The following is a 24,410-nucleotide window of genomic DNA, read 5'->3' as shown; positions in this document are numbered from 1 at the left end:
ATTTATAGGAAGTGCAGAAGTTGGGTTGTGTGTCAGATTTTGACTTTCACTCTTTTCTCATCTAAGACCCTCGTCTGAATTTCCAGCCAGACCCCCTCCCCTGGTGGCAGCCCTTCAATGGCAGACATGGTGGGGTGCGGCTCCCCAGCAGTCGAGCTGACGTGGAAGGTGAAAGAGAAGGAAGAGCCTAGGGTGGCTCAGGTTTGTGGGGTGAGTGCAGGAGAGCCGTTCACCGGGGGGAGGACTGGGGGAGGGTAGGGAGAAGCAGAAGCTGCACTCACTGAGTGTCTAGTCTATGCCGGGCTCTGTGCTAGGCATCGCCCGACCATACTCCCCTTGTCCCTCAGCACAGCCGGAGAGGCTGGTCTCCTGGCCTTGCCCCTCAGAGAAGGAATCAGAGCCCCCAGGGACTTCGGCAGCCCCCTCGAGGTCACCCAGCTGGTACATGGTAAGAGGCAAACTTGGAGCCAGGTTGTCCTTTCAACAATGCCCCCTTGAGGACATGATGAGTTTGGAGATACAAGTGCAGGCTCAGAGGCCATGGTGAATGTGCTTCCGAGGCTCGAGGCTCGGAGGGAAAGCCCGTCTGCCAGGGAGGGGGCTGAGACCCAGGAGTCGTACAGACAGGCCGTGAAGAGATGAGATTTCTGCAGGAGCGCTCCTGCGAAGAGAAGAGAGCCCTGAGGAAGCCTCACAGAAGGCGAATCGACAAAGGGTCCCAAGAAGGAGCATTCAGAGACAGGAGGAACGTCAGGGGACGGTGGCTGGTTAGGAAACGCAGGAGGAGAGGACTTGAAAGGACAGCGAGGCCATCCCTGTCACCTGCCTTGTTAATGTCAGGGATGAGGCCTGAGAAGCAGCTGCTGCTTTGGCAATAACTCTGGCATGCCCTGTCCTCTCCCCCTGATAACTGTCCCCGAGCCCAGACTTGCCAGCTCCCAGCACAGCTCCTGAGAAGCAGGTGGGCTCTTGGGCCCCGGGAGGGCAGGGGCTAGGGCGGGATCGCTGGTCCCCGGCACCGAGGCAATGTCCTGGCACAAAGTGAGTGCTCTGTAATTCCTCCTTGAAGGCCTGGCTGAAACCAGCCCTGTGCTCTCCCTCACCTGGCAGGCGGTGCGTCCCCAGGCCCCTACCCCACTGGGCAGAGGGGAGAAGCCGCAGGCTCTCTGCTCTCTGCAGCAGCAGGTGATTAGCGGGCAAAGTTGCCTCGGCAGCACTGTGAAGCCTCAAAGGCTGCCTCTGACCTTGAGCCACTTTCCCTTCTGCTTGGCTAAGCACTGAGTCATTTACTTGTTTTTGCTGCCTCTCAACCCCGGAGCAGTGGGTTGAGCACAAAGAAGACATGACGGTTGTTTTATTTGTGGGGAATCGATTTCCCTTAAATAAGAATTTAACTGGTAGTCTGCACTGCAGATGGTGTCGGGGCTGCAAGGAACACGGTGGGGACGTCCTGAGTCAATGCCCAGGAAACAGTGAGCCTTTGGAAACAATGTTTTCCCCACAAACATGGACTGCAGGAGAATCAGCATGGCCTGGAAGTCGGGACACTGGGTGAGTCCCACCTGAGGCACTGGCTGGCCATGGGGCCCTGGGCAAGTCACTCAACATGCTGTCACTTACCGGGTACTCTTTCTGGGCAGCTCTCCTCACCTATAAGATGCCGAGATGACCTCACCTCCCTCCAGTACCCAGATGGCACCCATTGGACCATGGGCGGCTGAGTGCTGCCAAGGTGCATGGTGGTGGGGGACATCTCCAAGCAGAGACGACCTCCTGGACCCATGACACCTTCCCAGAGCATTTGTCCCCAGAGCAGGGCCCCGTACTGCCCTGCAGTGGCACCTCCACCAGGATCCCTCTTATTCCAGCCCTTGCGACACTGGCCAAGAAGCGGCTAAGACAGGTCGGGGCACAGGCGCTCCTCACTGGTCCCATGGGAGCCTTCTTACCTAAAGGGGTCTTGTGACCACAGGAGATAATTGCAAAGAAGGTCCGTGCTGGGTCTGACACAGAATGGGAGCACACTACATGTTAGCTATTATAATAATAAATACTACTTGGGGCTCAGAGCCCTATATCAGGAATAGCTCAAAAAAAAAAAAAAAAAAAAAAAAAACCATGAGAGGTTGTAAAGACCCTAGCAATCTTTCCCAAGGCTCTAGTTGCAGAGATGAGGAAAGAGATCTGTGGGGAGGAAAGAGACTTGCCCTAGGACCCACATACAGAAATGAGACCATGATTCCCCTGTGGGGTAGATCATGGCGTTTCATCCCCAGCTCCCACGAGGGCCCTGCTGGGACAGACGCCAACCCGTGGCACCCTCAGGCAGTGGGAACCCTGATGCCTGATTTGCCACAGCTCCTGCCCCCAACACGGCCCTCCCTGGAACAGAAGTGTTAGCCAGGAGGCTCTGTCCAGAGCAAGCAATCCGTAGAGCCCCAGACACAATTTGACCCAGGCCACGTTCCCATTCTAGACCTGTTTCGTTAAATGGGACAAAACGGTCTTTAGGAGCCTCACAGTCCTGACATGCCACCGTCTCAAGAGCTGGGCTCCATTAACCATAAATGGGAGGCTGGAAAGCTCAGCCACCCGGAACCTCCCCCAGAAGTACCTTCCTTGGGAGGAACAGGCAGAGCCCAAGAAAGCCTAGTCACCCACTGCCCTCGCATGGTTTTTCCGAGCTTATGGTTCACTAGGGTCTACGTTGTCCTGCTTGCTCCTTCCCTGCTCTACAGACGAACGGCATGAGGACTGCCCAAGTCAGGACCAGGGCTCAGAACAAAGGTGGAAGGTCCCATCTAGAACAGTGCTGTGCACGGAGTGTGCACTCCATAGCCACCCACCCACATGAAACAGAAGTGGTTTTGTCAAGGACGGAGCCCTGGACCGGGAGCCTGGAGCTGAGCCCACGTGTGCCCCTGTCTCTCCCTGGCAGGACCTGCTGCTTTGCCTATAAAAGACAGTCATCGGATGGCAGGTCCCCCTCCCTGCTGAGACCCCGCAGCTCCCCACCCTCCTCAGGGCACCTAGTAGGCTGGGCTGGGGTCTGTGTACGGTCTGCCCGCCATCCCTAGAAGAAAGCGACTCTGCCTTTATTCGTCACCCTGTCTTCCCAAGCCCACCCCCAGACCCAAGCAAAATAGGCTTCTGGAAAAAGGAGGGAGGGAGAGTGGGAGGAAGGGGCCTGAAGTCCCTCCAGAACTAACACGGCACAAGTCCGTGAAGCTAGGTCCTAAAGCAAGTCACCAGGGCTGTCTCTTAGGTGGGACCACACTGATGGTGGAAACACCATGGGGAAAGCAAAGGGAATGAACTTCACAAGTGAAATGCCATGTTAACCCCTTTCGGCCCAGGCCCAGTTGACCTTCCAAAGCACAGGCTCTGTGGGTCCATGTGTGCGAAGGCCAAGCTGCGTGATGTGGAAGTCCTGCCTTCCCCGTGGGCCCCTCAGTGATGCTGGTGTCAGAGGCCGTGACGTACTTCCATCTGCAAAGCTCCTCGGTTTCATCTCTGTGCTTTCCAGCCCGGAGCCGACAGTTCCCGGCCAGGAACACAACGTAGCAGGATTCCGGAGCAGAAAGAGGAAGGGATCTTATAAATAACTCCTGGTTAAAACGGAGCTGAAAATAAGGAGACAGGAGAGGAAGCAGACTGAGAAGCACGGGTTGAGTCAATACCATTGGTTTGAAGACCTTTGTGCAAACGGCTGGTCCTTTTCATGGGAAGGTCGCACACAGGATGGGACCGGGAGGGGCCGGGACTGTGTGTGCGCCTGAGGACCTGTGTGAAAGAGCGCGGCTCCCAGCTCATGGTGTCGCAGCGGAGATGCTAAGACATGGGGCTTGCATTAGATCTCACGGTGTTGCTTGAGGGACTCCAATCCGTTGGAGTGACTGTGGTTAAGATGCTGGACCTCCCTGTGCCACTCTATCTTCACGGGAAGGTCTGGCTGCTGGATTGATCTGTAAGCTCTGAGATTCTAGATAGCAGTTCACGGCTGAAGCCGTAGGATAAAACCCTGGAAGCCAAAAGTGAGTTAAATCTTGACGGTGCTCCCGTGTCCAGTCTCCCTCGTTTCAGTCCTGGGGGGCCTTCCTTTAGCTGCGACAAGGCCACTGCAGTGTGTGCTCTTCCGAATGCTAAAATTGAGTGCAAATGTGCTTTATTCACTTGCAATCCCCCAGGCCCCCCATCTCAGGGTGTGGCTCGGCAGCATGCTCCCCGTGGGCAGGGTAGGGACATGGTCCCCCCCTTCCCCCCGCAGAGGCCAAGGAGCTTAGCACGCAGCCAGCTCTGCTCCATGGGGGGAACCCCCAGCCCTGCCTCCGGGTCCACACCACCCATGCAGGAAGTCAAACGCCAGAGGTAGTGACCGCCTGACTGCCAGGCGCCCCCAGTAGCACCCGGCGCAGAAGGGAAAGGAGGTGCGTGCTTCTGCTCGCCGGGTGGCCGGCCGGCCAACCCACGCTGCCCTCAGCAGCAGGAGCAGGTGCCTGTGTGCACGCGCAAGATGCCTCGGCTGTGCAGGTGCAGGAAGTTGAAGATCTCGGAGGGCATGGCGTGGAAGCCGGGGCGGGGCTTGACGTTGTCATAGTAGTGGTGGGTGATGTAGAGGCCCGAGGGGTTCATGGGGAAGGCCCAGAAGCCGAACAGGTGCACCTCCTCGCAGAGCTCGAGGGCGGCCGTGGCCAGGATGAGGCCGGTGCTGATGCGCTTGGCGCGCACCCCCAGGCTGAGCCAATAGCGCGACACGTTGACCAGGTACTGCGGATGGAAGTAGTACACGGCCTGCGGCGACTCGAAGTCATCCAGCACGTACTTGACGCGGATGGACACGTCAGTGTTGCGCGTGTTGTAGAAGGCAGGCAGCAGCACCGACGCGTTCTCGTACACCTGCAGCACCCGGTAGAAGGGCCGCCTCCACTTCTCCAGCTTGTGGAACCTGGGCGGGGCCAGAGCAAGAGGGTCGGCAGCCCACTCCCCAGGCCTGTGCCCCCCGGAGCCCCTGCTGCCCCCACCCGGCACCCCGGGACCTCTTTGGAGGCCGTGGGGGACTCAAGTGCACCCTGCTATTCCCCATCATTTCCTTCACCGCCGAAGATGAATGCCCTGCCTTTCTCGGGGGCGGCTATTTTGTGTAAGTGGACCCAGAGGGACAGCAGTGTGGGGACAGCTGTGCTTCACCCCCAGGGACGACGGCGTCCCAGGGTGGCCTCGGTGGGGAAGGAGTAAGGAAGTGGAGGCTCCTCGGGCCATTCGTCTGTACTTTCTTTCCCAAGGTCCCCAATGAAGTATAGGGAAAAGGTCTGCCTGCCACCTCTTTCCCTCCTCCCCCAAAGCCCCTCCCTCACCTCCTGCTTCACCTTAAAGTGTCCTCCCGGGGCTCATGTCCCTCCTCTCCAGGGCTCCCTCACGTTGCTGACTCTGTCAGTGACCTTGGGCATCGGACGATTTACCAGCTCCCCATCCTCTGGTCTCTGGCTGTCCCCCTTCTTGCTCCTAGCCCGACCTGGAAGGTGGGACTGTGTCCCTGCTGGAGTTTTAACCCCTTAACCCCCTTCCCCCAGGCCTCCCACACAGACAGAGCCCAGGAGGGGCACTCGGTGGGGGCTGAGATCTTCGCCTGAGGCTTCTTCCCAGAGCTGCCTGGACACACCAGCTTAGGAAGCTTCCTGCCCCCATCACACACTGGAAAGCTTTACGGCCTTTCCAGGTGAAGCCTGTCTGGACCAGTGCTGTCTAGGGGGAAATATAATACAGGTCACATATGGAATTTTCAATGTTCTACGGATCACATTTAACTAAGCAGAAAGACATGGGTGAATTAATTTTGGTCCTATCCTATTGAATGCTTGCAGTGTTTTCTTTAACTCGATAGACCCAAAATACTACTATTTCAACATGAAATCAATATAAACAATTGAGGAACTGTAGCCCAGTAAGGCATGGTAAGCCTTTAGAATCAGGTGTGTGTCTCCTGCTACAGACAGCACCTGTCCATCTGGATGTCACATGTCCAGGTGTCATGGCTCACGGCTACTCTACTGGGCAGCAGGAGTCTGGAGGAGGCTCACTGACCTCTCTGTGATGATGCTGGGGTTCACAGTGACCACGTCCGTCTTCACGCCCACATCCATGGTGTACTTCTCCGAGATGGGGGGTAGGTTGCACCTGCAGAAGACACAAGGCAGCCTGGCTGTGCTCGCTCACTCCTTCCAGAGGGAGCTGGAGTACGGGCAGAGCGAGGGTGTGGGGAAGGCAAGATGGTGCTCCCACGGGCAGAGCAGTGCCTGGGCAGAGCAGTGCCCAGGCAGCCAGCAGGCTGGAATCTTGGTAGCCTGTGCATAGAGAGGAAAGTTTAACTCCTTCCCCCTCCCACTCTGAACGGCACCGTAATTATAGATCCCTGACCCGTGAGACCCCACTAGAGCCTCAATCCCAGTCCCTTTGCTTTAAGCTTTATTTTCAACCCATCTTCTTGATCCTAAAGTGAGGATCACCACAGAGATGAGAGGACGCTAGCTAAGGAAGGAGAAAATACAAGGACCAGTCTCCAGCTTAAAGCCAGGGCAAAGCCAACAGTGGTGTCAGCCACAAGGCTGCACGGGTTCCAAGCACTGCTTTTGGAAGATAGAATTCAGCCAGGGAGGTAGCCGCCCAGATGGCCTCTCCAGCAGATCTGCCTGGCCCCCGGGAGTGTTCAGTGTCCTCACACCTGCCAGGCTCTTCAGGCGCCTCCCATTCTGCAGATATGGAGACTGAGGCCCTGAGTTTCAGCCATTGGCCCTGAGCGACAGGACTGGAGAAGGTAGACTGTAATGGTGTGCAGGAGTGGGGAGCGGGGGCCGATCAGCTGAAGGACAACATGAGGGCATGGGGCTGGGCGCCAACAGAGGAAAGAGCAGAGAGTGGGAGCACCAAGCCGGTAGCAGGTGCAGAGCCAGGGGGATTCTCTTACCGGAAGACAAAGTCGGCACTGTTGATCTCCCTCCCACAGCGGCTGTTCTTCAGGATCCCCCCATTGCCCACCACTGCACACTTCTTAAACTGAGACCGGTAGTAGGGCATGTCCTGGGGGAGACAGATGCACAGCTGTCAGAGGCGACACCCTGCCTGCCTTCTCCCACTGCCCTCACCCCTGTACCCATGGCCGCGTGCCCAGCCAGCCTGGCAGCGACTATGGGGGGAAAGTGATTATCGCACTTTGCAGATGAGAAGAGAGGTCAGGACACTTGTTCCCAGGCCCCCTGGCAATTACAAATAAGCTGGAGGAGAAGCCAGGTCTCCACTGCCTTTTCAACCAGCCCTGGGATGCCTCAGGTTTCCCGAAAGAAAGTACAGGTGATGGCCAGTCCTGCTTGCTTTTGGTTTTCCCGATGCTTGGAAGTTCATCTTCTGTAGGACTTCCCAGATGCATATTTTATTGGTTTATGCAGATGTTGCTGGGGGATGACAGCAGCAGAGACAGGGACAGGGGCCTAAACCCGACCCTCCCCCCTTTCAGCTCAGGGCCAGGTATACAGGGAGGACGCAAGCCTGGGACACAAAGAGACTGGGACCGATGCAGCAGCAGGGACTAGAGATCGAGGGCTGAGGAAGCCAGGCCGCCACCGGGAAGCAGTAAGGGCCTAGAACACCTCAAAGCTCGGCAGAAAAAGGGCTCTGAGGGCGGGAGAGCCTGGGTCTCACCCTGAGTGACAGTGGCACTCTCAGGAGCCCTGGGAGTAATGATCTCACAGCAATTTGACCTTGTCATGCCCTGACTGCTGGGGTTACTTTGGTCTGGGCTCTGGCTGCCCACAACGGTTCCAGGGACACGCCCTCCAGGGGACCACAGACAAGTTGGCAGGAAAAAGCAAACGTTGGCTGGCCTGACGGTAAAGTGTCCTGGTTCTGTCACGTCCCTGCTCTAGGTCATAAACCCCTCCTGGGCAACCAGAGGCAGATGGAGCCCAGCAGCCACACGCATGGCACAGACAGAAGCACAGAGCCAGAGTCAAGGGTAGGGTGACCAACCACCCCAGCTTGCCCACGACCGGGGAGCTTTGCATGCAATACAGGAATTTGCTTGGGTCAAACCAGAAAAGTCTAGGGCCAGCCAGGATTGGGTACCTGAGGCAAAAGCCCCAAGGCCAGCTCTGATTTTGCCCCAGCATGAGATGAAGGAGCTATGGACAAGTGTTCTGAGTTCTCAGGAACTCAGATTTTCCATCTGAAAATTCGGATAATAACATGCAAGTGTCACACTTTTCAATGCGATGGTGTAGAGCAGAGTGTCTCAACTTGGTGCTTGTTGACATTTGGAACCAGATCATTCCTCGTTGTGAGGGACTGACCTGGAGCTGCAGAATGTTTAGCAGCATCCCTGGCCTCTCCCCCTTAGAGGTCAAGGGTAACTCCCCATCTTGACAAACAAACGGTCTCCAAATACTGCCAAGGGTCCCCCACGGTTAAAAACCAGTGGTGTAAATGAAAAGCCTGCCCAGTGCGGTGCTTGACCCAGAGGTCCCTCTGCATGGGGCCAGGCTCCTATCCCTGTCACGAAGCCCCAAAGCTCCCCCCTGCCCAGGAGCCTGCAGGGCAGCTCCCCCACTAGCACACTCGCAGCTGGCCAGCCCTGAACAACAGTAGCCTAGCGGCACCTTGGACTTCCAGTGGGGCCCAATGTCAGGTGGGGTCATAGAAAATCACACCACAGTGGACCAGGAAGGAGTCTAGGTCTGCAGGAGAGGCTGCATCCGTCTGTGGGAAGCTTTCCTGCCAGGCCCATTTTCCCTGGAGAGACGGGCCCAGAAGCCAAGAGGGGGAACAAGGGTATCTCAGAGCCAGTGGGGGAAACTGCACTTGTCTGACTTCTACCAGGGAAAGGGAAAAAACCAAAGTTATCTTTGGAGAGATAGAGACCTTTATGTTCTATGTCAGTGCTTCCCAAACTTCTGTACATCAAAAACAACCTGGAGTACTTTCTGAAAATAGAAATTCCTGGGCTCCATCCCAGAACCATGGAATCAGAATCCCCAGGGCGGGGGCCGGAGCCCGAGAAGCTGTATTTTATACAAACCTGAAGAAAGACTTAACCCTGAGGCAATACTGCTATATCACAGGCTCTGAATCTGGGAGGGAGAGGGGTTCATTATGGCCGGTGGGCCACGTCAGACCTGCCTGTTTCTGTATACCCCGCAAGCTAAGCGTGGATTTTATCTTTGTAAGTGGTTGGGGGGGGGGCGGGGATCAAAACAAGAAGATCTGGGACGTGTAAAAATTAGATGAAGTTCCCATTTCAGTGCCTAATAGGAGCTAGAGTGTTCCTGAAACCCAGCCATGCTCGTTGGCTTACAAAGGTCTGTGGGGGCTTCGTGCTGCTGCCATAAAGGAGAACAGCGGTGACAGAGAACATATGGCCGGCAAAGCTTACAATGTTTACTCTCTGGCCCCTTCCAGAGAGCGTTTGGCAGCCCTGCTCTAATTCCCCGGGACTCGGCAGTCTAAACCCATGGCCCTCCACGGACCCGTATGTCATAACCGCCCGCAGGAGAAACAAATCCACCTGCTGTCCCCCGCTTCCTGTCCCGGGCCTCGCAAGACCCACCTCGTAAAGGTGGCTTGTATCCATCGTCCTCCAGCGCTGTGATGGGGGAGAGTCTGTGTGACATGTCCCCTCCTCCACCTCCTCCACCACCGCTGCCCCCACAAGGCCCAATGTTATCTGTGCCCTCTGTGCAAGCACCAGAACGCAGGGAGCCCTGGCTGTGGTTTTATGAGCCCTTCTGTGGAAGCAGGGCAGCCCAGACCCTCAGATTCCATCTGGAAAGACCTGAATATGCCCCCATTCAGCATGTCTACACTCTGGACCCATTAAGTCCTGCTCTGGACCCAGCGCTCTCCAGGAGGTGCTTATATAGACATCCAGCAAAATCTTCCTCCTCTTTAGAGGGTAACCATCAGCATGAACTGAAAATGCAGGTTACAGGGCCCCTGCTCGGAGAGTCTGAGGCCGCGGTCAGGCCCCAACAGAGTGCATATGTCGAGCCTTCAGTGACACATTCCATTCATGCAGGGGGATCACTTACCCTGGGGCCCCCCGCTGACCAGGGAGTCACTGTCCTAGCTTTGAAGAACAGCCTACATCCAGATTTCTTTTATGGAAAGGAGAACAATTAACATCTACCTTGTTTAAGTGAGATTTTTCTGTCACACCTGTTCCTAGCCCAGGGACAGGGAGACTGAGACCTTGGAAGATACCATAAGTGCCCAAGGTCAGCCAACATGAGATCAGTCTTTCTTGCTTTGCTTTCTACTGGTCTGTGATTTCTTGGGCACACAACCTTTGCATGAACGTTTTTGCTCCTGCTCCTGCCTCTCATGGGGGGACAAATGCTTAATCACCCTCCCAGATAACTTCAGGCTGTCCTCGGCAAGCAAGGCAATAACCAAAATTTGACAAGCACTCTCCTGCCTGAGTCACTCAAAGAGTAGCCAGTTGGCATTCACCGTGCTCGGATGGTCTACCAAGAGCCCACCAGAGCCAGGACAGTGGGTGCAGAGGGCCCAGCAGGTGGATGCCATACCCTGTGGGCAGAGCCACTTAGGGCCGCGTGGGGTTGCCCCTTTGCCCCGCCCAGGCGGCCCTGCCCAAAGCGGCACCTTGGGAAACATGCGGAAGATCTCCTGGTTGATGTGGTAGATTCCACTGGTGTCCACTTCGTACTTGAGCTTTGTCCCCAGGGGAGTGTTCTTCTGGGTGGTGAAGAGGAAGGAGGGAGCATTGCAGCACCTGGACAGAGTGGACCTGCCAGGCAGGAGACAGAGCGGGAGAGACAGGTGACACGGGGCAGAGCCAAGCCTCTGGAAAACGGGGGGTCATGGAACTGAGGCCCCTCAAGATGGCCAGGAAGCCCCCACCCACACCTTCCCACACTCACCCCCCTCCCCACACCTCTGCTCACGCTGTTCCCCTGCCTTCGACACGCCTCCCAATGCCTGGGCCTTTCCTCCTCTCCTCACGCTGGCCTTGCTCCCTGAGAGCTCCCGGCTGCCCACCCCACCGACCTTACCGGCCTCCGAAGACCTGGAGCACAGACCAGATACCACCCACTTCACCACCTACAGTCTCTCTCTCCACCCGAACCAAAGCCCCTTGATGGCAGGGACCCTGCCAGTGGACCCTGCCTGGTGTTAGTCACATGAGTGTGGACAGCCAGCTGCTGGCCAGCCCTGGGCTGAGTCACGCCTCACTCAGGCGCTCGTCAAGGTCCACTGGGCATTCTGCTACTCGCTGGAAATGCTGTTTCTCCAGCCTCGATGGAAGTCTGGGGGTACCGAGCTCATCCTCGGGCCCCTGGCCCCGATCAGACTGTAAACAAGGCATTTACCCCATCTCATGGGGGCAGAAACCCAAGAAAAAAATGATCAATTTCAATCATTTAGAAAGTGTCTTAGGAAGGGTGGGGGGTCAGACAGAGGGCTGGTGGGCTGGTGCCTGTGGAGAGAGGAGTCTGACTGACTTCCAAAACAGGTTCTCAGGAGTTCACTGTTTCTAAAAATAAATAGTAAATAAGTAAATAATATAAATAAATAAATAAATGAATGAATGAATAAAAAATTAGATAAATAAATAAATAATAAATAAGAGCCCCTGGCTTTCACTCACAAAAAAAAACAAACAAGCTACAGAAGGCATAAAGCTCAAATGATGCAAGCAGGCATCACAAAACTAAAAAGTAAAAAGATAAAGGCTCCTAGGGAGAAGGTGGCTGCTGAGGCCGACGGGGCCGGCCTGGCGGGAGAGGGTGGAGTCATCTGTCATCCCGCGGGTCGCAGCCAGTGCTTCCCCTGGTCACTCCCTCTCCAAGGTCTGGTGAGGGGTCCAGCCCTGGGCTATCCCTCCCCCTGCCCTAGGGGCCCAAAGCTCTTCCCACCGGCTGCCCAAGGGCTAGACCTAACGGAGCAGGCCAGCTGCTGCTCTTTCACATGGGGCTCTGAACCCACAAGGCTCCATTTCCTCTGGAAGCAACAGTGAGGTGCCGTGTCCACGCTGGCCTCCTCCCCCAGCACTAGCTCTAGGTACGGTCCCATGCAGCACCTAGGTGGTCCCAGGAGGGATGGGACACCTTCCCCAAGGAGCTGGGATGATGACCACCAACAATGTTTGAGGAAGAACTTTCTGGAAGCTTCCCCTCAAGGTCTGGGATGGAAACATGGGGTTGCCACGCCGCTGTCAAGAGGCTTCTGTTCTAGTTTCTGTTCTGCCCGAGTGGGGCCCGAGGCAGGGGTCTTCCCCAGACCGGACCTCAGCCTCTTTGTCTATAGAATACAGCCTTGTGGGGCACCTGGGTGACTTAGTCGTTAAGCGTCTGTCTTTGGTTCAGCTCATGATCCCAGGGTCCTGGGATCGAGCCCTGCATTGGGTTCCCTGCTCAGTGGGGAACCTGCTTCTCCCTCTCCCACTCCTCCTGCTTGTGTTCCCTCTCTCTCTCTGTGTCTTTCTCTGTCAAATAATAAATAAAATCTTAAAAAAAAAAAAAAAAGAATTCAGCCTTGGCCCTTCCACCTCTGACCCTCTGTAATTCTGTGACTGTAGGTTGCCAAAGCCAGGAAGGTTATAAAATTATTTTTTATGACTTTCTCTCTTGCAAGGATTTCACTGGGGAGCTCAGCAGGCTGCTGGTCACAGAGAGAGGACTTTACTGTACAGTGTTGAGTTTCAGAATGTGACTAAGGCCTCCCAGACTGGAGGCCAGATGACTGGCCAGGTGGAGGCCATAGGTCAGTATTTAGTTTTGCTGGTCCAGAAACTCAGTCTTGTCAGGCTGCTGGAGAGTACTTCATTGAGGGGGAAGAGGGGGGACTGTCTCCCATTAACCAAGCTCACAAGTGACTGATATATAAACCGGAAGGCCAATGTTTCTATTTGTAGGCAGTAAGTTACAGGACCCCTCTCCTACAACTGGAAAGCTCATGTCCATCTTCTAGCACACTCCTCCCAAGCTGCGCATTTCACTGTGCTAGGCTCTTACAAGTCTAAGTGAAGAATCGCATCATGGTTCAATGAGCCTGTGATAAGAGCAAAGGGAGGCAACCCACCGGCCTTGAAGTTTTTCCATTTAGAGCCTAGCAAGGCCTAGATGGTCTCTCCCTTCCCCACACCTGAAACTACTTCCCCATGCCCCAGAAAGGTGTGGGCTCCCCTGGAGCCTCTCCCCGGGATCCCACTGACTGATCCCTGCTGAAGGGATCCTTGTTTTTCTCCTGTCAATCATCTTCCTGTTGTTTCATTATTTCCTTAGACATGAGGATCCCACCAAGGGGTCTTCCGTGCTGCGCTCAGCTCTCAGCCAAGAAGACACCCTTTCACATCTCCCTGACCTCCGCTAGACAGGGTGTTGATGAGCTGCCTGGTCAGTGCAGTGCCCACCGTGGCACGCAAGTGGCAGATTTTTTTGGGGGGGGGGCACCTGCCGCACAGGTCTTGGACCCATTCCCTCCTCCCAGCACTGGGCTGAAGTTCATGTTTGACTTTTATGATGGGGAGCATTGGGGGAGGGAAGGGGTCAGCAAAAACACCTACACGGCCTCGGACAGGAACCCACTGTCTCACTGAGACCTCTGGGGGGCGAGGCTGCCGGCATCTGCTCTTGAGGGATTACCACGTTAAACATCCACATTTCTAAAAACGTGCCACTTAAAGCTACAACTCGGTCTCTAGACAGGGCCTGGAATGGGGGCAAACTGGAACAAATGACTTTTAAGTTAAAGACAAAATGCTGAGTGTCATTTGCTTCTCGAAGCCTCCCGGGTAGGTGGGCCGCGAGCCCATGGCTCCTGGGTACGTGGGAACTGCCGCCTGACTTGCCCGCAACTGGTTCCTGCCCACGTTCCTCAGCTCCCCCCAATTCCATTCCGTGAGCTCTGTCTTGCACTGAAACAATACCGTGAGCTCCCAGAAGTTCAGCGAAGGAGAGAACCCTACGATCTAAAGGAATTTGTGGACATCAGCCAGCTGCTTAGCTCCCCCAGAGAGGAGAACCTTAAGCTAGGGCTCTCGCCTCTCTGGGAGCTGATAATCTATTGCTTTGGGTTAGAAAAGAGATGAATCTGCAGCAGGCCTTGGGCCGAGGAGCCCAGCATGGTTCTGTGATGGGCTGTCAGGAGACAATAGCTCCGAGGCTGCTGTGGGGCCCAAGGGCCGTCATGTGGGGGACAGCACCCAGCAAGGTGCCCACCTCAGCCTGGGCACGGAATCAGAACCTCCCCATGGCCCAGATCCCAAAGCCCAGCCGGGGCCAGCTCTGGGGAAGATGAGCCCGGGGTGGGGCCCTGCGGGACGGGGCTGCAGAAGGAGAACGGCACCCGCGGAAGGGCTGGGAAGGGCAGACAAATCACAGATACTTGAACTGGTTGGCTTCCGAGATATTCATCGCCCATCTGCACATCTGCAGGCTCTTCCATCTGTCGAACAGCTCCGACTGCTTCACCCTTGGGGAGTGGAGGACAGAAGAGCACCAATAAGGGCCAGGCTGGACAGTGTCAGCATTCCCAAGCCTCCCTTCCTGCTCCCCAGGTGCCGAATCCTGGTGTGGACCTTTACTTGAGCTCTGTTTTCTTATTTGGGGTATGCTGGGTGCCCCGGCATCTGGGGTCCTGCTCATTCCTAGACAGAGCCAACTGCTCTCCCGCAAGCCCGCCTGCCACCTGCAAACCAGCCAACACCGAGCCGGCAGCCTCAACACCAACTTCGTCCCCGGAGCCACCAATCTTAGGGAAACTCAGGAATGCTCTGAATTACAGACAAAATCCCCAGTCTGTCTGCCCATGTGCTATATTGGGGGAGAATCTCAAGCTTTCATTGGCTGCCCGAAGAGGTCTTTGGTTCACAACATAGGGCAAATACTCACTTCGGTGTGAAGTAAAAACCAGGCTCATTCTGCAGAGCTGGGTCCCCTGTGTTTAGCTGGAGGGGAAACATTGCTCCCCAACAGAGCAAACCTCCCCCACAGATGCAACGCACACATGACTGGTGTGGAGAAGAATGACTGCAGGAAGAGTCATATAGGAGAGTGGCCAAGTGCATGGATTTTGGAGCCAGAAGAGGAGCTGGATCCCAGACCAAGTTCAGATACCTCCTAACTATGGGACCTCAGACAGATAATTGGCCTCTCAGAGCTTCATCTTTATAGTGAACATAATAATAGATTATCATTCACAGTCCCAGATTTGTTAAGATTATTAAATAAAGTGATGCAATAAAGGGCTAGGCTTGGGAAGTGTGCACAGAAATTCCCCGAGACAAGTAAACTATTTTTATGGTCAAACAGCACCATCTTGATGACGCTCACTCACCATCCCCTGGATTTCCCCTTTTGTAAAACCCAGAACCCGTTCCTACCCACTCCTGATCCTTCCCACAAGAAAGTAAATACTGCAGGGGCAGGGGGTGGTGCCCGAGTTCACCCCCATAAATCCAGCAGTAAGGCACATGGCGGATGTGTGGGACATAGGCACTGAGCCTATCAATAAATTAGTGAATGAAACCATAAGTCTGAGTTCAAATAGAGTCTGTAATTACTGGTTGAACTCCTCTATATGGCAGGAACTGGGGCTAGAGCAGGGAACAAAACCGTTCGCTGTTCCCATGGACTTTAAATACTAGAAAGGAGGCAAATGGAAAACAGGTATGCATGCATAGGACAACAAGAGCACAAAAGACAAAAGCAGGACTGTGTCAGACTACAGCAAAGGACCACAGCAGAGTGAAAAGTCAACTTAAAGAACGGCAGAAAGTATTTGCAGACCATGTATCTGATATGGGGTTAAACCTCAAAATAGATAAGGGGCTCTTACAATTCAATAACAAAAACCAAATAAACCGATTTTAAGATGGGCAGAAGACTTCAACAGACATTTTTCCAAAGAAGACATCCAGACAACCAACAGGCACATGAGAAGGCGTTCAATATCACTCACCATCAGGGAAAGGCTAATCGAAAGCACAACGAGCCCTCCCCTCACACCTGTTAGGATGGCTAACAGCGAGAAAACAAAAAATGATCGCCAGCGCTGGCGGGGACGTGGAGAAAAGGGAAGCCTGGGACAGTGCTGGTGGGAACGCATACCGGTACAGCCAGCACGGGAGGCAGCATGGAGGTTCCTCCAAAAATTAAAAATAGAGCTACCATATGACCCATCCGTTCCACGTCTGTGTCTATATTCATAGAACTTGCTGTCAGGATGGGAAAGAGCTCAGGACGCTCCCTATTCACAGTGGGACTACTTGGTAGTAAGCAGGGAATGGAAACCAGCTCAATGTCCCCCGATGTGTAAAAAGAACGTGTTATGGACACACAACGGAGTATTCTTCAGCCTTTCACAGGCAGGAAATCTGCCACAGGTGACAAGCTGGACGAAGGCAGCGGACCTCGTGCCGCGTGCCATAGGCAGTCACGGAACGATGTATATGGCGTGAGTCTGCCCATGGGGCATCTACGCAGTCAATCTCTGAGAAACAGGAAGTAGAATGGTGGTTGCTGGAGGCTTTGGGAAGGAGAAAGGGTGAGCTGCCTGCCGCCCCACGGGTCTAGAGCTTCAGGTTGATGAGGTGAACATGGACTAGAAATCTGCTGTACAACTTCGTGCAACATTTAACAATACTGGATTATACGCTTAAGAATGGGCTCAAGGGGCAGATCTCAGCTCAAGGGTTCTTACCCCAACTGAGAGAAAGAAAACAGATAATAATGCCATGTCTGGGAGAGGCAAGGGCTCTGAAGAAAAATGAAGCAAGGTAAATGAAGCAAAAAGTGACTGTTTCAGAAGTGCTGGTCAGGGGGGGCTTCCCTGAAGAGACCTTGGCACAAAGAACTGAAACGATTAGGAGGGAGCCATGCAAACACCTGGGGAAGGAGCAGTCCAGGCAAAGAGAAAAGTGAGTACAAACACACTGGGGCAGGATCTTAGTTGGCCACTTTAAGGAGCTGGAAGGAACCCCTCTTCTTTCCAGGCTGATGCCTTCTTTCTGGCTTCCACAAACCTCTCACTGCAGCCTGCCCCTCTCAGGCTAATGTGACATCGGAGGAGAGGCATTACACAGCCCACCCCTGCCTCCCCCACGGCTTCCCTCCCCTGCTTTCCACAACCCCCAGGTCCCTAGAGCAGCACCCGACATGGCCAATGCCTCAGACACCACGTGGAAACAGTCCTCACAGGACTGTGGGCTGGGGTCCCAGGTCCAAGTCTTACCAGCATCTGAGTCCCATTCTCAGTGCCTCCAATACCTGTCACACACTGGACCAAAGCTGGGGCCTGAACGCCCAACCTTGAATCCTGGCTCCATCCCCGACTTGCAGGGTGGCCTTTGACAAGTCATTGAATGTCTCTGAGACTTGGGTGCTTTATCTGTACAACCAATATAACAACCTCTGTCCTGTTAATCTCCAGGGTTCTCAGAAAGATCAAATGAGATAATAGCTTTGCAAATGTGGAGATTGCCTTTCCTTTAAGAATGAAGGGTTGATCTCAGGCTCTGATCTCCTTTCTCTGCACACACCACTGAAAATCCAGAAGAGGAACAAAAATGTTATATAGACCTAGAATAGATTGATGGGGACAGGGAAGTCCAGAGGAAGAGAGAACTTGACAAGTGTGTGCAAGGAGGAGGGGGGACATATGGACGGGTGACATGGCCCAGAAACAGTGTTCAACCCCAGGGAACACTTTTAAAGAGGGTGGAGGGTGCGGATGGGGCATGGTGCTGAAAATAAGCATCAGTTGTAAGTCTGTATCCAGAACCTTCAAACCACAACAGCCAAATAGTCAGTGTCCAGCAGAGGGAGGGGAGGGGCTGAATCAGACTGTCAGTTCCTACCAACAAATAAAAACAAAAACAAATGATCATTTTCAATGAAAAGATCTGGACATCATAACAGCAAAAAGAGTAGTGTCTCCAACAAGGACTCTTGAGGAAGGCCTGCTCTTCAGCTTTTTGTTGTTCTAAATGCAAATATGAATCCGATGAGCAAGGGTCACCTGGTCAACCGGAAGGAACCAGATGAAGAGAAACCATCAGTTAAAATATCCAAAGAGAAAAATAGTGGAGGAACAAAATACAACTTTAAAAGAGTCTACTTAGTGTCTCTAGAGAGCCTAGAAGACATGACACCCTTAAAGATAGGAATAGATAGCTCTGAGGACACAGAAAGAGCTCTGGGGTAGGGGTAAGTTCGCTCAAAGAGCTGGAAAATGAAGTCAAGGACTTTTCTCGGGAAGTGGAAACAATGGGCAGAGACAGAAAAGAGGACATCGGACAGGGAATGCTACACGAGCAATCCAGAAAGTCGGGGGTGCGACTCTTAGAAGGACTGGAAAGAGGAAGTAGAGAGGAATGGAGAGAAGGGAATATTTTTAAAAATCCAGAACATTCAAGAGTCTGGACATGAATCCCGGATGGAGCGGTCCGACAGGTGTCTGTCCTGAAACCCACCCTCCAGACATGTCAGAACTGCAGGATCTGGAAACACTGCAGAGAGAAGAAAACAGGACACCTCTAAAGGAAAAAGAAGCATCATGCTCTCATCACTCTGGTTGCTAGAAGGGGATGGGGGAAGTCTTTAGCGTTCGGGGCGGTGGGGGGGATGGTTTTCTCCCCAAATTCCAACCCCACCAAACCAATAATCAGGTATATGGGAAGAATTAACTCATTTAGACACAGAACTCAAAACCTGACCTCCTACTCATCATTTGGAAAAGACTGGAAGATGGTTAGAATCAAGAAGAAGCTATGGGTTTTCCACAAGAGTGAATCCCAGCTAAGAGGCAGGGAAGGGAATTTCCCCGGACAACAGCATGTGGCCCACCAAGAGAGCAGCCTGTCCACGCTGGAGCACAAGGATAAAGAGAAACCCTGAGGGGAAGGTCTGATTGGAGGAGAGGCTGGCAGAAACCCCAGACAGGGCATAACAGAGACAAAGAGTTCAAGGGGGAAATGATGAGTTGATGCTCCAGTAAAAAAGGGGGAGGGGGAGGATGCCCAAGAAAGGACATAAAATAACTATTTCCTGTTCTTCAAAACTTGGAGTCAACCTATAGCGCAAACCCCAAAATAGGCTCATTATGGATACCAAGAGAATGTAAACGTTATCAGCCTTGACCTTTTAAAGGTAAATGCACTGATGACTGGAACCAAAACATAGGGATCATTTTAAAAACCCCATCTTACAAAGTACAGGCTCAAGAAATACTGCCAGTATTTGGCAGAACCAGAAACAAGTTACTCAGGCAATCTAGAGACGGAAGAACTAAAAATAGCAATTCTCCCCAACCCAGTAGGGGTGGGGGGTATCGTAAGGGGGCTGAACCCTCACCCAACGAGGCCCGACGTCAGTGCACATCGCGGTAAGTCAAGAAACCACCAGCAGGGGTGTGTTACTGAGAGCTGTGGCGGTAATGACCAGAAGGAACAGCCAGAGTCGAAAGGATCAGGACTGAGGGGGTGGGGGGCGAAGGCATGGGGCAGGGGCCTGTGGCTTCTTATTATCACCAGCCTCTCTATCCTACTTGATTTTTCCCACCATGTGCAAGAGATGGTGAGGATAGGAGGAGATCCTGACCGTCTCTCTTCTTCTTTCTTCCCCTTTCCTCCACTGGCCTCCTCTGTCTCCACCCAGCTCTCGTGTCCATGCCCCGCCCACCCATTCGTGTCACGGCCACATCCTGAGCCCGTGCACACTCGGGGACTCCGAGATGCATGGGCACGAAGGGGCCCCCAGCCTGGGTGGCCCTGGCTCCCAGACTCTGTTCCTGGGTGCAGCACTGGCCCCCCCACCGCAGAAAGATAGGGAAGGGGCAGCAGGAGAGGGCCTGGGGTGATGCCCCAAGCACCAGCCCCACTGGGTGGGAACAGGCTCAAAAACCAAGAGGTTCTAGAATGACTACATTCAAACAAATAATTTGTACAAGTATTAGTGACAAGACACATCATAATACATCACCACAGAGTGACTCCTCCTGCTTCTGTCATCGTCGGGACTGAGGCCTTCTCCATGTGGGAATTTGCCAGCTGACTGGTTTCAACCAGCGTTTGGAGCAATTTTGGGCCAGAATTATTCCCAGATGAATGCCACCCCTCCCTGTTGCCTCCGAATGCCAGCTGTCATTCTTACGCCTTAAGGGCCTCCCAGCCCAGCCGTGCAGCCCCCTCCATGCCCATATGGTGACTTAACCTTCCTCCAATGACTCAGAGTCTCCACTGGGAGCAGCATGCATGGCCGCGGGCCAGTGAGGCCCGCAGGTACCCGGATGATGCTAGGACCATTCGAGTCCGAGGCTGGTCTCCGGGCTCTCTGATGTCAGCCTTGGAGGTCCCACTGAACCTCAGCTTGCTGACCCAGGAAAGGAGGCACAGCCTCATGCCCGTGCCCCACAAACAGCCTCCGCCTTTCCTCTCAGAGCCCCAGGGCCACCGGGCCCAGGCTCCCAGGGTCTGGGGACTACAGGGATGTGAAGGAGACAGAGTGGTGCAGGGCCCAGGGGTCACCAGCTGGGACGGAGCTCAGCTCAGGAAACCAGAGCGGGTGGCCCAAGGCAGAGAGAAGAGTTCAAGGCTAGCACCAGACATGCATCCCTGATGAGGGACAAAGGTGGACACCGACTGTGGGAAGATTCCTCACCGCACCCCACCCCATAACGTTGTGATGCAGGGCACGGTGGAAGCTGGGATAGGGACTCTCAGGGTCCAAATCATCTCTCCTTCAAAACTCTTATTTGCGATCCTGACCTCTGAGATCTCAGAATGTGACTCTTTGGAGACAAGGTCTTAAAGGAGGAGGTTACGTTGAAACGAGGCCATGAGGGTGGGCCCACATCCGGTCTGACCGATGTCCTCATTAGAAGGAAATGAGGACGCAGGCAGGTACAGAGGGCAGTCCACGCGAAGGCCGAGGGAGAATGCGGCCATCGGCAAGCCAAGCAGAGGCTTCAGCAGCCAGCCCTGCCAGCACCTTGATCTCAGGCTTCCCACCTCTGCAGCTGTGGGATCTAAAGTTCTTTGAGGGCCTGAGGTCTCTGAATTCCGGGAAAAGACAAAGGGTCTCTGCTGAGGAGCTGATGAATTTGACTCATGCCTGAAGCATGAACAGCCACGCTTGGTTTGCCACTAAATGGCAACTCCTCACTGATCACATCACACACACCCCACTGCCACCTGCTTAAAGCCTTCCATGGGTTCCTGCGGCCCTCGGATAAGGACAGAATCTGAATCCTGGTCCACACTGCAAAGCCTCATCAGGTCAGGCCCTGGTCTGGCCCTCCAGCAACAGGGCTGCCCCATCTCCCCTCTCACGCTGGTATTCAAGCTGCCCTGACCCTTCAGAGCCGGGGACACAGCGGGCTTTCTCCTGGCACAGGGCCTTTGCACAGACTGTTCCCTCAGTCTGGAACCTGCCTGGCCTACTTACCTCTTATCACCCTTCCAACGGTAGTGCCAGCATCCCTTCCTCAGAGGAGCTTTGTCTGACAACCCCCTCCTCGCCCCAGTCCAAGTCCAGTTCCCTGCCATCCCCTTGTCTCCCTAGGGTAAACAAGTATTAATGTCTGCTTCCCTGCTGGGCTGGGAGCTCCATGAGGGCGGGGACCAGGCTGGCTGGGGCTGATGGGAGGGGGACCTGCCTCCCACGTTTACCTCTGGAGAGGGTACAGAGACCTTCAGTTGGTACCGGGGCCATAACGCAGCTAAGCCCAGGGGGACACATCCTGGGAGCTTTCCTGCAGCTATTAAACGTACAGATTCTGAAAGACAGCCCCGAAAAGCTGCTGCTGCTGGCAGTGGTTCCAGAAGCAGAAGAAAAGGGAGGGAGGCATATGAACATTTAGGCAACACCTATTACGTGTGCTACTATGGACGTGGACCGAGGGGCCATCTGCCCTCACATACGCTACTTCTTCTCGTCTCTGCGGTGACCTTTAAAAGTTGGGTAACAGTGTCCTAATTTCTATAGGTAAGGAAAGGCTCAGAGAGATTAAGTAATTTGTATAAAGATGCAGAGCTGCTAAGATCCCAGGTCTGACAACTCCCCAGGCGCATGCTCCGTCTGTGACCCACACTACACAGAAACTGTGTCAGATGGCAGAAGGTCCGGTGTCTCCTACCCGTCGGCCATGGACCATGGTCCCAGGGATGGCTCACGGGCCCACGAGAGCCCCCAACACCACCGGAGTCTAGATTAACTATAGTCCTTTTCCATATCCAGGTAGAAATGTTTTCAAATACACACGAATTTTACTTCAAACCAAGTATCACGACGAGCGCGGCACATTCCTCTCAGTGGGTGGTGAATTTGTGGCAGTCCCACGTGGGAGAGGAGGGTGGTGGAAACCCACAGTCACTGAAATGTATTGCATCTAATGTGCTTTTTCTCCTATAGGTTGTAAAAAACCCATGGGTGTTGTGCTGTTGGGTGAGGAGCAGAAATTACAGTTTTTTTGTGATTTGTGAGCAAAATCCTAATAAAGCGTGTTTGTGCACAGGTGCTGGTTGAAGCAGATTCCCAGGGGGAGTGCACAAGGACACGCGTGCTGCTTCTGCGGGGAACCGAGGGGCTGTGAGACGGGGGTTTTTATTCCTTGCCTTTTTGTACCATTTGAATGCTGTATCATTGAAATAATTTTAAAAATACTTAATTTAATGACTATAAAAGGTTGAAAGATTATAGCAAAAGGGCGCCGCTTAACCCTCCGCTCAGAGCGCTGAATTTTGGGTGAGATGCTCCTGTGCTCTCTTTGGCTTCCATGCAGCAGGAGCCCAGGGACGACCTCACAGAGCCTGGTAATTGAGACTGGGACTGAATCCCCTGAGTCACCAGAGGTGACCTTGTCAACTTGGCCTTTTTTCATAAAATGCACAATTATCCCTGCTCTCCAAGTGCCAGAGGCCCCGGGGGAAGGAGATCTCATTCTCGCTCTATGGGGCGCCTGCCCCATCCCACGCCCCCTCCCCCGGTACTGCCCCATCCCACATGTCCCGTTCCCCCCACCGTCCCGGCCACACTCACATGGACAGCACCTTCACTTCCAAGATTTCGTGCCTCAGCTCCAGGCATCTTGTGGAGTTATATTCAAACGGGCCCTCATAAAACTCAAAGTACCTAGGAACCAACAGGGACAGAAGTTACTATATGAAGAAGCCAGGCAGACTTTGGGGGGACTAAGGGGCTCTTGATGGGGACAAGTCGATCCTGGTCAAATTAATAGAGCACACCAGACCCACCCCAGCAGATGACCTCATAGGGGGTCCCCAGGGCTTGTGGGACCCTCTGGCTTGATCTCGGGGTGGATGGTTACTCCCAGCACCCCACTGCTGCAGGAGTGTAACCCTTTACAAGGCATGAACTCATCTCAGCAAATCAGGACATTCAGAAGAAGGTTTGGCTGCAAAAAGGAAGGGAAGTGGGAGGATGCCCAGGGCCTGGTCTCATTAGCTTCGGTGATCGGTGCCTGATGGAGGCGGCACTGGGAGTCGGGGTGGTGAGACCCAGACTTTCAACTTGAGTCCTGCCCTTTCCTGCCCCTTTCTCCTCCCCCCAGGACACAAACACAGTGAAAATCTGCTGCTTTTTCCGCTTGTCAGTAGCTCACCCGGCTCTCGAGCTCACGCTGTGACTAGGTGAGGCTGACGTTTCTTTCTCCCCATTTGACAGCCGAGAAAGTGGAGGCTAAGGAGATGGAGCTCAGGTCCCACAAAACAGGAGGACGGGGCCAGGCTTGGGCTGGGTCCCACCACAGGGAAGCCCATGCCCTTCCCAACACCAGCTGTCTCCAGGCCTGCCAGAGCTATATCAGGGTCCCTCCTGCAACTCCACACAGAAGCCGATTCTAGCCAGTGCTTGCTGAGCCCTAACCTAGGACCAAGTGCTTGACGTGGGTGCACCCACTTGTTGTCTTTCGAACTAGCCTATGAGGAAAGCAGTCGGCATATGCATCTGGAATGAGCTCTGCAGTTGCCCAAAGCCACGTAGATGGTAGGTGGCAAAGCTGGGACATGAGCCTGCACGTTGACTCGAGGCTGCTCTTGTCCACTCACCTGTAAGGACAGCTGGTGTCCCCTGAAAAGGCCCTGTGGCCTTCCACAGTCACTGGGTGAGGAGACCTTTAAAGCTGCCCCCTCTCACCTGAAGTTCCCACAATCCCAGAGAAGAAAGAGCACCTGCAGACATTAAGCACAATTCACTGCTGAACGCAGCCACAGAGACAGGATGGGGCCAGCCCTCGTGGCCTCTCTGTCTGGAAGTTGCTCAGAAAAGGCTGGGGGGCCGGATCCCAGAACAGCTCAAGCTGTTCTGCAGGGTCAAGCCACTCTAAAAGTGAAGCCTGCAGGGTCAAGCCACTCTAAAAGTGCGGTCAGTGGCCTGGGGACAGGTAGC

General features: G+C 54.1%; 1 protein-coding gene across 2 annotated transcripts in view; it reads right to left on the bottom strand.

Annotated features, from left to right (window-relative positions):
* Window positions 1-4,243: 4,243 nt before the first annotated feature.
* Window positions 4,244-24,410, bottom strand: part of ST8SIA5 (ST8 alpha-N-acetyl-neuraminide alpha-2,8-sialyltransferase 5) — a 50,876-nt gene continuing 30,709 nt past the window's right edge. For both annotated transcript variants that reach the window (XM_082699297.1, XM_082699298.1), the window contains 6 exons: window positions 23,043-23,135; window positions 14,392-14,478; window positions 10,648-10,792; window positions 6,962-7,074; window positions 6,082-6,174; window positions 4,244-4,945 (listed from right to left, as the gene is read on the bottom strand). In XM_082699297.1, coding sequence (XP_082555423.1) covers window positions 4,477-4,945; window positions 6,082-6,174; window positions 6,962-7,074; window positions 10,648-10,792; window positions 14,392-14,478; window positions 23,043-23,135 — 1,000 coding nt within the window. In that variant the 3' untranslated portion in view covers window positions 4,244-4,476. The remainder of the gene's footprint in view (window positions 4,946-6,081; window positions 6,175-6,961; window positions 7,075-10,647; window positions 10,793-14,391; window positions 14,479-23,042; window positions 23,136-24,410) is intronic.

Source organism: Mustela nivalis (genome assembly GCF_964662115.1).
Source record: "Mustela nivalis genome assembly, chromosome: 14".
NCBI classification, from domain to species: domain Eukaryota; kingdom Metazoa; phylum Chordata; class Mammalia; order Carnivora; family Mustelidae; genus Mustela; species Mustela nivalis.
Note: the sequence above shows the minus strand (reverse complement) of the source record. Positions and strands in the feature narration are given on the sequence as shown.